The 15,245-nt window shown below is 38.3% G+C and overlaps 1 protein-coding gene across 3 annotated transcripts; it reads right to left on the reverse strand.

Annotated features, from left to right (window-relative positions):
• Positions 1 to 2,816: 2,816 nt before the first annotated feature.
• gfral (GDNF family receptor alpha like) lies at positions 2,817 to 13,890 on the reverse strand. Of its 3 annotated transcripts, none has more exons than XM_040001899.1 (10): positions 13,838 to 13,890; positions 7,239 to 7,421; positions 6,817 to 6,930; positions 6,223 to 6,378; positions 6,003 to 6,059; positions 5,587 to 5,902; positions 4,141 to 4,400; positions 3,968 to 4,048; positions 3,776 to 3,854; positions 2,817 to 3,693 (listed from the first exon to the last, which is right to left on the reverse strand). In XM_040001899.1, exons 2-10 carry the CDS (start codon positions 7,273 to 7,275, stop codon positions 3,624 to 3,626), a joined length of 1,170 nt encoding a protein of 389 aa, XP_039857833.1. In that variant the 5' UTR covers positions 7,276 to 7,421; positions 13,838 to 13,890; the 3' UTR covers positions 2,817 to 3,623. The 3 variants fall into 3 exon arrangements, with proteins under 3 accessions (XP_039857833.1, XP_039857830.1, XP_039857832.1); XM_040001896.1 differs by having other exon boundaries at positions 6,003 to 6,062; XM_040001898.1 differs by lacking the exon at positions 13,838 to 13,890 and having other exon boundaries at positions 6,003 to 6,062; positions 7,239 to 7,565.
• Positions 13,891 to 15,245: the final 1,355 nt, after the last annotated feature.

A 15,245-nucleotide genomic window follows, 5' to 3' on the forward strand; every position in this document is an offset into this window, starting at 1 on the left:
CAACAACTTTAGTGAGACATTTTACACCCTTTTGGGGCCCTCTACTGGCCACATGGCTCCAAAGAGGCTCTTAGTTCTGACCTTTGTTTTCCTAGATCTATCAGTCATGTGCAGTGATGTGTCTTGGGGAAAATACATAGAAAGAGGGGAATCAGATAGCTTCAATCCCATAATTATCAACTGTGTAAGTGAAATTTTGTAAGATCATATAAAATCTTTTGAAAGATGAAAGGCTTAAACAGCCAATAATTTGGGTCAGTTTTTGTCATGCAAAGCAAAAGGTGGAAGATGAGAAATAAAAAATAAATTACTGTCATGGTCCCAGAGTTTTTGTAGATATAAATTGTGAATTCTTAGATTTGATTGTTGTAGTGTTTGATGTTTTGGATTCCTGATTTGATCTCTTTATTATTCTAATAGTGGCTTTGATGTTTTGTGATATTGTTGAGTCTTTGATTTCTACGACTACTTCATGTTTTTTCTAGTCTTGCAAGCCTGTGTTTTGGTTCATGTTTCCATTATTCTAGTTGGCTGAGCTTTAGTTTTACTATGATGGGGTTCTTTTCTAGTTTTCATTGAATTGTGGACACCTGTTTAGACGAGGCTCTGATTCTTGCTATTTATTTTCCACTCATTGTTTGAGTTTATCAATTGTTTTTAGCTCCCTTATGCTTTGAACCTCATGTCATTATTGATATCATAATAAAATAACACCAATATAAAGGAATACAATCTTTAAATTAAATTCCAATTCTAATTTTAATCCAATTCCTCTCTGCTGTTATGTAGCACAAACATGAAGAAAACTTTGGCTCCACACCTAAACAGAAAAAATGGGTAAGTCCGGGGGGGGGGGGGGGGGACGACGACGACTCTAAGACCAGCTGAAGTGAATAGAAGTAGCTAGCTGAAGTAGTTTCTGGTATCAGCACAAATAGATTTTAATCACATGGTATGTGCTGCTTCCTCTCTTTGTGGATTTACACAGCCTAATTCAAGAAGATGTAAGCAGATGTTACATGAACTATCACAGCTAATGCCCACCACTAGTCTGTATAAAGCTAATATAAATGTGAAAGTCAGTACAGAGTAAAGTCATAGTACAGCATACTCTGGTGAACTAACCCTGCATTAAACTGCCAGATATTTTCATGTGATCAATATCTGTTTGATAAACTATAAAATGAACCAAACCTTTAAAATGTAAGCTTTACATTTCCAGTATATCAAATGTCACCGAGAAGTCCTCAGCTTTAAAAATAACCTCTTTTTCTTCCTATCCTTCCTTATCCTTTCTCCATCTCTGAGTGAAGTTATCTCCCACGTTTTCTCTCCCTGGGAAATAGAGCAGCTGTGCCTTTAGCTAGCAACACACTGTGTGACAAACTGTGCAGAAACAGTTTGTCTGTTTGCTAATATTTGTTGAGGTGTTGGAAACGTAGCATTTAAAACCACCTGCCACATCAAAACTCAGTCTAAAACCTGAGCATAGTCCTAGAAATGATGGCTAGATGATGTGTTTTTCTGTCTTCCATCCCAGATAAGATACAGATAAGCACATGCGATAGACACACACCAACAGAATTGTCTTTTATGTTATTTTCCCCTCGATTTAGGTTCAAATTGTTTTGATGTTTGAAAGCAAGCAGTGACAGAAATAATCCCTGTCCCCATTTTGAAAATGTAAGAATTAAAAAGTAAAGATTTGTACAAAAACATCAAAATTTAAAGTAAAATACAGACGCCTGAAAGTTCTATGTAAGTACGGTAGTGAAGGTTTTGTACTTTATTATCTCCTACATCTGAAATTAGGCCTAAGTATATAAATAGTCCCACCAATCCAGTGTTTGCCTGTCAATGAACATGTTTAGCTCACTGTTTAGTGTTTAGTTCCCTTTTGTCCTGTTTTCCTGAAAAAAGCCTTCTTTACCTCCCAATCAACTCTTCCTGTCCAACAAAAATCCCTGCCTTCAAACCAGCTGGGAACTTTTTAGCATGTGTTTGGATTTATCTCTGTATCTACTTACTGTTGCATCCTTTCAAATATATAGATTTCCAGACATGGTTGTTCATTTTCCTCACAGACACAGAGCCCTCCACACAAAAGATCAGACTGTATGTTGTGTGTGCTTAACATGATAGAAAAAAAAATTAAATCATGGGTTAAAACATCAATCATATTTATCCACACTGACCTTTAATTTGACTTTAAATAGACTATTGGACAGAACTTCAAATCTTTCCCGAGTCCAGAAATACTCACCTATAGCTCAATCGTATAAAACAGAGCAGATCAGTGAATCAGGGTTAGATCAGCTCCAGTGACAAAAACAATTTGGTGTCTTTGGCCCAATTAAAGTGAAGCAAATCCACTCATCTTGATTGCTGCAATTGCTTCTCTTTTGCCACCACTCAGACCTCGTTACCCTGTCTTCAAATAGCTCAAAATCCTAAACTAAGTGTGTTTACAGGTCAATACAGATAACTCCCATCAGTGCCTCTCCCCTGCTGTTTGTGCACAAAGGGGTGAATAGGGTTGTCCTCCCTTTCTACTTCTCCTGTTTTTATATCAGACATCACCTGACCAAAGGCTCCACTCTGTCCCTGATTCCAGGACTAAGTGGACTATGCTGACAGGGCTTTCTCGATAGCTGTCTATGAACTAATAAAAGAAAAACAAATCTTTTTGTGTTCACTGCTTCAGGTTGAAGATCTTTCTTGGGGGGCTTTTACGCACACTGACCGGAACTATAAAAAAAAATGACAAATGATCTAAATTCTGATTTTGAAGTTTTTCTTTAAAAGCTCCTTTTAAAGGAATCGTCACGTAAAATGTAGCATTTTGAACAAACTGTGGGGCTTTAAGGCTTTCAGTGGGAAGTTTATTATCAGATACAGAGGAACACAGCACAAGAGTGAGCAGAGCACAAATAAATCACCACACTTGAAGTTATAACTTAAAGCAATCTTAAACTTGTCAGATCTGTTGTTTTTTTCTATAATAAGTCTCGGTGTGAAAGATTAACAACAAAATCTTGTCAATTAACTTTAAACATAAAGGTTGTATCTACAAATATACAATATGTTCTTTAATAAAGCCGCACAAGATCACTGTTTGCAACAACACAAAGATTAAGGATGCACTACAGAAGAACTAAACAATGCTACTTCACAAGATTGTGCAAAAGCTTCTTATAGTCTTATCAATCAAGTAACACCACTGTGTGACAAGTGCTTCAAACATACAGCAACTCTAGACCTAGAGCTACTGAACTACAGCAAGAAGAACAATCAGTCCTTGTACAGATTGTATGACTCCCACAGAGCCCTCATGTCAAACTCATCAATCACCTACCAAGTACTTTGAAAAACAAAGTGTGCTTTGGAGACCTTTGCAAAGGACGATTACAACAATATTCATTTAGCTATTGATGACAGTGTTTTAAAGCATTCTCAATTTAGTTATTTTCTTAATAAACTCTATCACCTATTACAGCAAAGAAATATGAGATGACTGCATGTGCAGCAAACTCAAAGGAACCCCACGAATCTATTCAGCTGTGATCTTGAGTTAAAAGAGAAAAAATGATGATTATTTTATTCAGTGGGAAGAGGAATAAACATCAGAGAATAACGACACAGTTGCTTTTCTGTGGATGGTGAAATTTTGTTTTATCTCTCTTTCTCGAGATCCTACAAGGAAACAGAAATAAAAGTAAATTATACATAATATTTTGATAAAGCGACTTAACATTGATTCAACATCAATGCTTACCATTTTTTACTGACAATAACCAGAGGCATTAATATGACACCAGCAAGCAGGATGGCTGCAACAACGTACAGAAGATAATCTGGAAAGACAAAATATTCCATCTCGAAAACCCACTCAAAAATTGTTTTGATAATTTAAATTCATGTGAATCATACTGCGATTAGCATAAAGAGTTTACAAATTTCAATTTACCTTGCAACCAAGCATAAGCATGATCTGATTCAATGGTCTGAGGAGGTTTAGAGGGGCGAATGATTGTTTCTGAAGATGCCACTGAAATACAAATAAAAAGAATTTACAATCTTTCCAGGAAAAATGATTGTTACATTTAAAAATGCCTGGTTAGAAAAAAAAAAGATACTCACTGAAGCGTGATCTATTGCGAAGCACGTCGTGAATCATGCTGCATGTAAGAAGATCGTCATTGTAGAGTCTTTTACATGTACAAGGATGGTGAAGCACTGTGCCTAAAGTAGCCACGAAGGCCCTTTTGCATTCAGCGTCTGCACCAAGGATGAGCTCTGGATCCATCTGGGTGAAGCATTCATCTCTTGGGAGGTCACTGTCAATGCACTGGGCTTCTTCAGGACTCCAACAATTGGCTTGAAAATTTTCTAATAAGCCCCTGTTAATACAGAGAAAATGTGTGTTATGTGGAATGAGTGGGTGCTGCGATTTATAGATGTTTATGTGTTACGGTAGATTGTACATATTACTTCATGATCATTTCACATATATTTCTGGAATTACATTAAAAATGGCAGCGGGAAAAGTGCACCAATCACACAGGTGGAATTTGGATTATAAAAGGCTGCAGTCTACGTGTAAAGTGGTTTCTGAAAAATTTTATTAGATAGTAATTGGAGATGTGGTCTTAAAAAATGGCCATTTAAAAAAAAAAAAGAAACAGCATTGGATTTGATGGAACTATAACCTGAAAATCTAGGTTTCCATAATGAAATCAGCTTGAGAATGGACAAGTGAGGAGGTCATCCACTTGAAGAAGACACTGAACCACAAATTTCGCCTTGAGGCGACTTTTGTTGTTATTTGGCGCTATATAAATAAAATTGAATTGAATTGAAATTGCTCGTAATGGCTGGACCAGCACTTGGCACTCTCTATGAAAGCTTGCTGCCATGTATGTGTTAAAAGGACAAACAGGACAATGTAAAAAGGATTTCGGTTAGGAGTGCTACTGTACACTAATGCGGCCCTATACTGGACTACCTCAGCTTGAGTTCTTCCTCATTGTTCACTTAAAGGTTGAGAATTCACATTTTGTTATTTCTGTGTCTGGCTCAGTGTTGGTAGTTACGTATTCAACTATCTGCAGACTTCTTCTTTTCTGTTACTAGCAGTGAGCTGGCATTATTTTAAAAAATGTTATTTTATACACTCATTTCCAGTATGACTCACTCGTTCACTTTTTAAGGCTGGAAAGGACTCTCGAATGATGAACGCTCTTTTTCCTGCTCCAATTTAGTGATTGTTAGTTTGTTGACTGAATCCCTTCCTTGCATTTTAAAGTGCTTTCCTTCCTGCTGCACAGCCTATACACAAGACACCTTTTTTCTCCTCCCCGCATGCCTCGCACAACCAATGTTCCTGCCAGCTTTTGTTGTTTCCCTCCAGCAATCTCATCCGCCAGATGCTGCTCATACATTTCATCATTGTGCAAACAATGAATTTGCATCTGATTTGGTGGTTTCATCCCCGAGCGTGCATTTAATAATAATAGTATTTGTACAACAATCCTGAAAAAAACAACAACAAAAAAAACAAAAACATCTGAGGACAGAACAGCATACCTGCAGTTACTGTCCTCAGTGCACTGGTTAAGTACACGCTGACAGACCCAGATCTCATCTCCACAGGTGCCACTGTGCAATTCGGTTTTCATGCTCAGACAGCTCTGATCTGAAGCTTCACACTCGCACATGACCAGCATCTCTGCAACATTTTGGGGTACGTTCCTGTAGAACCGCAGAGTTTCCTGCTGACACCCTTCATCATTGCACTGGCCTGACTTACAGGCTTGGAGCATAGGTGCCAGGTACCTGTTGCAAACTGAATCGCTGAGACAAGCCCTAAATTGATCCAAGCATGATCCGGCACCATCATATACTAAAAAACAAAGAGAGAGAAAGGTAGTGAATGGGTTTCACCAATTTTGACTCATCTTCACTAGATTTTATCTGAGATTAGCGTAATAAAACATAATTACCGTAGTTTAATAAAGTGCTTGACTGCCAATCCATTACTGCACTCCTCATGAGCTGAACTGCTGTTCAAATAATCAACATGATTATCTCTCCCACCAACAAAGGCACATTAAAGATCCTCTTAACAGTCATTTTGTAGTGCAATAATTGTCCACCTTTGGCAAACAAAAACGTAATTTCACATATAAATGCTTATCGTAGAGACTTCTGAGAATACCGCACCTGGCTTTTGGTGACATTGTGTGGCCAGCACTTGTATAGAATCACAAAGCTCCTCCTCCCAGGCACACACGCACCCTGGCAGAGAAGGAAATTGGTGCAGTATTGTCTGGATGGTCATGTTACAGACCTCTGAGCCTTTTATTTGGCACCCTCCATCTTGAATGACAGAAACATAAGAGGAAGGTGGAAAAACAGGATTTCCCATAAGCGAGAAAGGTCTTGTTTGAGCAACAGGTGTTTTCTATGTGCCTGCTGCTCTGACAGTTTTCCTTGTAATGTCTGGTTATGTATCCCGATATAGGCTGGTATATCAAATTCAGTGTAATAATGGAGGATTTCGATGTCAAAACAGACATACTGTGTGCATTAAAGGCATTAGAAAAGTGATTTATTGTCACTTTATTTTGTTATGTACATTTTGCTTCGGGCTGTTTCCTCACTTATTACATTTTAGCCATTTTCCATGAAAAGCAATTCAGTCGAACAGTCTCATTTGCTGACCTTCCTGAGGAAATGCAATCGCTTTACGTAATACTTATGTGTCTCAACCCTTGGTAATATTAACAATATAATGGAAATGTTTGTTCTTTTTACCTTCACAGATGCCGTCATAAAATGCCTGTTCACGCTTGCATAAATCTGACATGCAGATTTTCACAGCAGCCAAACACTCAGAAGCCAGCGATGAAATCTGAGGAGCAATAATCACTGAAATACAAGCAGACTTTAAGAATTTATTTACTTTATCATTGGTTTTTATATGGATTTATTTCACGGAGATCATTTTTGTCTTGAGGTTTTATATGAAAAGGGACATTCAAAAATTAAATGTTAATGTCTCACATGACTAACTGTAGCTACGCTTTGACTATACATGTGGTACAAACTACAAGACATGAAACACTTCTAGTAATGCTAATTTTATAGCACAAAAACATACAATAACACTAATCAACTTGTTTGTTTTTTCTATCAGAAATCTGTAATTTTATGGTAATGGTTCGGCTTAAACTCACCAAATATGACTGCAGCTTCCAGTCGTCTCAGTTGCATGATAGCTGTTGCAAAGCTTTGAGCAGACAAATGAAGCTCTCACCAGCAGCTGATGTGTCCCTCTTGTTGGTGTCAGCATTTAAGCTGGGATACACCACCCGCTGTCAGGAGGATGTAACACATTTACTGGAGGCTGTACCCTGCACCTTAGAATAAAGATGACAAATGCAATGAAACAGAGCTGCAACAAAAAAGGTAAAAAAATTAGTGCATATAGTATTTTAATATTGTCATTATTATATTTTGTGGGCTTAAGTAATAATATTATCTCTTAGGAGTAGTGCGATATTACTTCAGAGATAGGAAATAAAAAACAGTTGATCCCTGGTCTGATCTGCTGATTTAAATTTGTGTCAGATTGTTTTCACTTGATTTCTTTTTCCAACAATAACTAAGAGGAAAGTAAACATATTTAAGCAGCACATTTCAGACAAAATGCATTTGGACGTGCTCTAAATAATCAAAAAACAAACAAACAAGCAAACCAAAGACTTTTTTATTATTTAATATTTTAATGGCTTGAGGCTTCAACGTTGCTCAAGTTCTTGGGAGACCAATCCATGACTGAAGTGTTGCATTGTGTCTTTTCCTGCCAGGTATGATTTTACTGCTGTTGCCAGTCGACATGCCCTTACATACTGAAAATGATTTGAACCAAAGACCAAAACAAAGACATACTACACTGTCAAAATTAATCCCTTACCCATCCAAATAGCTGAATTTGGGTATTCCAATCACTTTAATAAAGACAGGTGTATAAACTCAAACATCTGTGTCCCTTCTCCAAACATTTGTGAAAGAATGGGTCGCTCTGCAACAAGTGCAGCCCTGGAATTTCCTCACTAAATATTCCACAGTCAGTGGAACCTTGTGGAAAGCCTTCCCAGAAGAGTTGAAGGTGTTTTATTACATTTTATTATATTTTATATGGATTTAGAATGGGCTGTAATTCAAGTTCACATGTGTGTGAAGGAAGGAGTGTGAATACTTTTAGGAATATGGCATAATTTCTTAGAGCTACCACTTCTTCTTTTATCCTCTGCTTTTGTTCTGCCTTCATCCTCAAATTTTTTAAGGACAAATTGCACACCATGCCAAATTTTAAGCTAATAGCATTTTGATCATTTCTTTGTTGGAGAAAAAAAAACAAACTATTTTATGGTTGTCAAACTGTGTCATTTTGCCATTTTTCATATATTCAACTAAAGGCAATGGGACAAACTATATAGTTTTTCAATAGACCAGTGACAAAGTACAATAATACAAGAAAAATGTAAAATATTTAAAAGAGTTTATTCAATAAGTTGTTCTGTTACGAATCAACACAACACTGCCTTAGGTACCAAAAAGCATATGTATATGTATACATGTGTTTACTGATAAACAAACAGTATTCACCCTCAGCTGTAAGTAATGTTACAGCACAGTCATTTACAAGATGGATGGCTTTGCTAACAACTCCACCCAATTTGAAGTCAGCAACCTTCTCTTTTTAGCTCATTTCTGCTGCTCCCTAGTGGCTAGAAGTCAACAGTGATTAACTCTCATAAAGCCTCCAATCAAGATGATTTATTTATCAAGCAAAAAAAAAAAAAGTCAACAAATACTGATCAAAGTGTTGCACAATGAAGTATGAAACATTGGAAGGCAAAAAGGCTTAAAGTGCACTGGAAAAAGTTACAACATACATTATATATTTTTTTAAAAAGTGATGCAAAAAGAAGAGACTTTAATTCGACAGCTTCATGTCTATTCAGAAGTTGTTAAAGGCAATTGTATGCACTGTTTTACTCTGAACAGCATTCAAGACCTGGGCCCTGTTTCAGGAAGCCGGTTTAGAAAACTCAGAGTGAAAAACGATACTCAGGGTTGAGTAACCCCGAACTGTCCAACTCGGAATATTCGGTTTCAGAAAGGCTGATAACAATTAGTTCAGTCAACGCGGAGTTGCTTTAACCCCAAGTTAAGCTCGCGCACGAGGATACATAAAGCCCTGATCAGTGGAGCACAGATTAAGCGAGTCACCATGGAGACGGAGGGAAAGAAGGCGCGGTCAATGTATTTTACAGCGCTTGACGCCGAAATTCTGATGGCAGCATATGCCGATAACATGCAAATTTTGCAGAAAAAAAAGTAACACAGCCCCAGCTGCAAAAGAAAGGGAGCATGCATGGCAAAACATAGCCGACAGAGTCAATGCATGAGTGTTAATTTAAACATTGATCTAGGGATTTCCACCCATTTAACACGTTATTTATTATATTTTATTTTTTATTTTATACATTTTATTTTGTGACGTGATGTGAGCGCAGGTGCAACCCAACAGGCCCCAAACGTGCCTGGCAGCAAGTAAAAATGAAATATAAAAATATAGTCCAAACAGGTGAGGTGTAATTGTATTATGGGCCATAGTGCTTGGTCTGTTTGTCCCATGTAAATCAACTGCAGTTAGAGGCTACATTAATTTTCTTTCTGTAAGCACTTATTGAAATTATCTGAGCACATTACAAGTACATATTTGCTTACTCTGTATGCTCAAATGTGACCCGTTATAGCCAACAGAAAAAAAGCGGAGGCCCGAAAAACAGGTGAGGGTCCTCCACCACCACCACTCACAGAGGCTGAGCAGTTGGCCCTCAGCCAAAACAGTGGGCGCCCTGTGGCTGAAGGCATCTCTGCGGGGACATCCTCTGAGTCAATAACCCTGCAAGACACAAGTGCCTACATAGGGGGTACATTCAAAATAAGACATGATGTGCATACATCCTTTCTTCACAGTCACCTTTGCAGTGCTACTCATTCATTTGATAAACTCTTTACCATAATGGATTATTTTGTAGTGAAGTTATTTTCCTACTGATTTTGCCTTCCCTCAGTCTTGGTTGTCTTTGAGAGCAATATGACAATGAAGTGTAAGGTGATTGGTATGTTTGTTAATTGCCATTTGGTCCCTTGTAAGTTATAAGTGACCTGTATAAACCTCATATACTATCAGTTGATGGTGGTGGTGTACTGCATCTGGTGCAGCCTCCTGTTGAGCCAGACCAACATGCAGTTGTGAGTAATACTCCACAGATTACATGAGTTTACAGTAGAACAGCAATGTTGTTTATTTCTTTACTACAGGAAAATAATGAAGAAACATTGACAGCTGTTACAGAGGAGGAAGCAACAGAGACACCTTATGAGGTTTACATCTTTTAATACTTTGTGTACAGGAAACACAGGCGACCAATAAAGCCAGTTGAACACAAAATCTGTTTATTCTTCTTTCAACATGTTGAGGTGATGGGTCAAAAGAAATGATTGTGACATATGGTGTCTCTGACTGCGCTTCCATCTTGTATGTCCGTGGGAGGGTCAGGATGTTCATGCTGATCACTGCTGATGTTTGGTTCAGAAGGACAGTGTTCTCCTCTAATTGTGGCAATGTTGTGAAGAATCACACATGCCACAATAATGTCACATGCCCTTTCTGGGGTGACCCTGAGTCTTTGCAGGCACTGGAACCGGGCCTTAAGCATTCCGATAGTCATTTCAATTCTGGCTCTTGTCCTGCAATTAGCCAGATTATATCGCTGCTGTGGGCCCGGTTCAGGGTCAGGTTAAGGGGTAAGCAAATAGGGTAAACATGGATACCCCCTATCACCAAGCAAGTAGCCAGTGAACTCTCCTAAGACAGAAGGATACACTTCAGTTCAAATGTCCCTGAAGCAATTGGTCTTTATATATTTTAAAGTATTCTCAACTCACCATGTCCAAATTTTGTGCTCAGTGTACATTCACGGAATATTTGTGAGTCATGGACAGAGCCTGGCCACTTGGCTTCCACATTTGTGATAATGTTGGCAGCATCATATATGATCTTCACAGTGCAGAGAACACAAATTAGCATCCATTACTATAATGAAATAATATGTTAGTTTGAAATGCTACAGGGAACTATGTACCTGTACATTGATGCTGTGGAAAGACTTCCTGTTCACATAGTCTCCTTCATTTACTGAAGGAGCAATGATTGGAATGTGAGTGCCATCTGTACAGCCAATCACGCCTGGGAACCCTGAAAATAAATGTAAAATTTAAGTAGTAGTCCAAGTATCACCACATCATAAATTAAGTTTTGGTCATCCTGATACCTGCAATTTTGTGGAATCCCTCTTTGATAAATCTTGTGGGTCTGTGACCGGGGAACACCACAAACGAGTACAGGAGACGTTTCAGTGCAACTGTAACATTCCTGACTGCCCGACAGACGGTAGCCTTGGAAACGTGCTCAGCGTCACCAATATTATACAGAAAGCTCCCGTTTGCAAAAAACCGAAGTGCAATACAAATAATATGTAATGAACTGAGAGCATGTCCGCGATGTGTCACATGCGTAATATATGGCCTGAGGATGTTATCCAAATAACTTATAGATTGTGCTGAGAAACGGTAACGTTCGCACAGAAAATCATCAGGAAATGATAAAATGTCCAAACGCGCTCTAATCACTCTCTCCCGGCGGAGAGCTCTGCAGAGAATTCGGGCTTCACGATCTACTGGCTCTTCAAGGCAGGGGCACGCCATGTCCGACACTTCCTACTGTCAGGTTTCCGACAAAGGGGCGGAGACAGTCAGGGTTAGTTGTAGTAAACCTGCTAGGGGGCAGGTTAGCTTCACGGAGTGTGTCGTCATGGTGACTCACTGAGGCTTCATCTGAACTCGCTTTGTGAAACCGAAAACCCAGAGTTTTCGTTAACTCAGGGTATACTTACTCAGTTTTTCCACTAAACCGGCTTCCTGAAACAGGGCCCAGGGCTGAGAAGTGTTTTCTAAATACTTTATGTGGGGATGCAAACATTTCACATTTAGTTCAAAATGAAGAAATTCTTGTGAAAAACGTCCCACATGTGTCATTGTTGTGCCATAGTCGTGGTTTAAAGTCTATAAAATTTTAACATAATTAGTAAATCAAATCTATGCTCACAAACAATTTCCCCACATTAAACACATCAAGCTGAACTGAACAATCAAACCTAGATTAATTACAATCATGCTGCCCTGGCAGGGATTGTTTTCCTCTCTGTTTCCTGTTATTGGTTTTATTTCTGTCATTCTTTCATATTATGCCTTTTTCCAGATTGCCTTTTTTTAGTTTCCACGTCCTCCTTGTTTATTCATTTTTGTCCTTTGCATCCAAACTATAGCACTTTGACTCAAGGATTTTCTCTACTGCTGATTACACTGAAGATTAATATTTGCTTTGTGTTTCTGAATGCAAACTTTGTTGTGCTGTATGTTTGAGGATGTGGATTCTCTGAGTTTCCAGTGTGCTGCAGTGTACAGTTATAAATATCTTTGCAAATACTCTTTAAAGAAATTTTCTGCTTTTATCTTCTTCCAGTAATGTGCAAGTAGCTAAAATGAATGGCTTCAGCCGCTTACTCATGTTCACTGGGTGAGGGGTTCTCAAGAAAGATGGAAGCTACTCTTGAAGGGACATCGGTTTAATCAGGGTGCTCTCTGCATAAAGAGTTGTGTGCATGTCTTTGTGTTCTGCACAACCATTACTCTGATCCACTTCACCCTAGGCAAATGCTGCGGTTTTAAGGAAGTCATATCTGATGCTGTTTGGATGAGGGATCTGACAAAAAGTCAGCACTGCTTGTGAACAGGGTTAACCATATGTGTATTTGTGTGTGTAGACTTCATTCACTGACATAAAATCAAACTCGCAAGCAACTAATAAAAATAGCCCTGCACATTAGCGTTAACATTTCGGCACACATACAAACAGTTGTGCACAGTTTAGGGAACCCTTTTTAAAAATGATGTGGGCATTAACTGTGCTTCTCAGGCTGACACACGGGGCAAGCTGCAGCAATTGTCTTTAAATGCTAGCTCATGCATATAAAATCATTTAAGATATCACCAAATACTATATGCCCGACTGACTGCTGTTCTAAACCAATGCTGTTGAACCACCACAGCAAAGTGTTGACAATCCAAATCAGCTGCTACGAATGACTGCAATTACTGAGTCAGGCTGCAAGTTGCTCATCTGAATGAGGCACGTTTGAAATGGGAAATTCACTGTTGTGGTTAGAAATGGGAGGAAGACTTCATACACACGGTCTCTGCAGCAGCAAGTAATTTTTGGTGGGGAACATGAAAAAGCATGTTTGTAATTGCCTCATTTTCACCACTGAGATGCCCTTGATCAAAGCCTTTGACCTCCCAGATGCTCTATCAGAGATGCTCAAAGGCAACTTCTAAGTGTGTCATCAACAGAGATGGGCAGTAACGCGTTACTGTAATCTGATTACTTTTTTCAGGTAACGAGTAAAATAAGGGATTACTATTGCAAAAACGGTAATTAGATTACCGTTACTTTCCCGTAGTAACGCTGTGTTACTGCGTTACTAAAACCGTGATTTTTTTGCAAGAATGTCTCATGACAGTGACATAAGCGAGTGCCCCGTTAGTGACAACAGCTGTGTGCAGATCAACAATGGATCACATATTGATTGTGGGAGAGAGTATGAGCGTGCAGCGTTTAAAGCATGGAAGTACTGACCTTACTTTGACTCCATAAAAAGTGACAAAAACATTAGTGTCCATCGTGCGTGGGAAGAAAACTTCTTTTTACAGCGAAAAAAACCCCTAAACTTCCAAGCAAGCACCAAGTGCGCAACGACATAATGGGAAACTCACAGAGAAACTCCCGGATTCTTCAACTGACCACGGCACACTTGCACCAGGGTAAACCTCCGCCTACCGTAGTCCTGCTTTACAGGTGAAGATAGAGCAACAGGACCGCTGAGTCTTTGACTTTATTTATTTTCTGCTGTGTTTTACTTGCATCTATTTGAAAGAGTGAGTGTAAACACAAAAAATATTTAATTTTATGTGCTGGAATGTGCAGAAAATAGGTTTAAATGTTAAACTAATTTATTCAAGTCAGAGAATGTTGTATATAATTAAATTTTTGCTTGATGCATAAAGTTAAAAGATTAAAACTGATAAAACAAGTTTCAAAAAGAGACTTTTCCATTTGATTACATTTTGTATGATGGATTATGTAGAAAAAGTAGAATTGGACTGAAAGATCTATCGCTTTATCACCTCTTCAGGTTGTAAATCGTGTTTTTAAAAAGTAACTAAGTAACTAAGTAATTAATTACTTTTGAAAAAGTAATCAGTAATTAGTTACTGATTACTTTTTTCAAGTAACTTGACCAACACTGGTCATCAAGTACGAGTAGGCCAATCCTGCAAAAGAAACAATGATGTATACGGAAGAAGAAGAAAAACACTACGCATTGCAGCTGTCAGTACAATCATTTCTTATCAAGAAAAGGTCAAAACATTGATACCAAGAGTTCTGGAGCAGAAAAATGTCCTGATGAATCAGAGATCAAGATTTGGATTGTTTTCTGATACTGATACATAAATCTATTACAACAAATATTTACTTACACTTTAAATAAAAAATTTAAAATTATTTTACAAAATACATTTTTCAGCGTATCAAATTCAAAATCGAATTCAAATCAAATTCAAATTTTATTCGTCATACACACAACCATGCACAGTATGACATGAGGTGAAATGCTTGTAGCTGTGCAATGCAATGCCTGACCATTAAATGACAGTGGTTTTACAGTATTTACAGGTTATTACAAAATTTACAGATTTAACTTAGAAATTTACAGTAAAAATGTGCAAATAGCAGAAAGAGATTATAAATTATAGGAAGTGTGCATGAAGAAAAACCAGAGTGCGTGTGGTGATGTGATGTGTGTGGGAGAGTCCAGTCCTACACCTGGTTCAGGGCCCGAATAGCCTGGGGGAAGAAGCTCCTCCTCATTCTCTCTGTTTTGGCCTTAAGGGAGCGGAAGCGCTTCCCAGACCTCAACAGTGAGAAGAGTCCATTGTTGGGATGGGAGAGGTCCATCATAATCTTCCTAGCTTTGGTCTTGCAC

Source organism: Simochromis diagramma, unplaced genomic scaffold (assembly GCF_900408965.1).
Source record: "Simochromis diagramma unplaced genomic scaffold, fSimDia1.1 OVJJ01000421.1, whole genome shotgun sequence".
In the NCBI taxonomy this organism is placed as follows: domain Eukaryota; kingdom Metazoa; phylum Chordata; class Actinopteri; order Cichliformes; family Cichlidae; genus Simochromis; species Simochromis diagramma.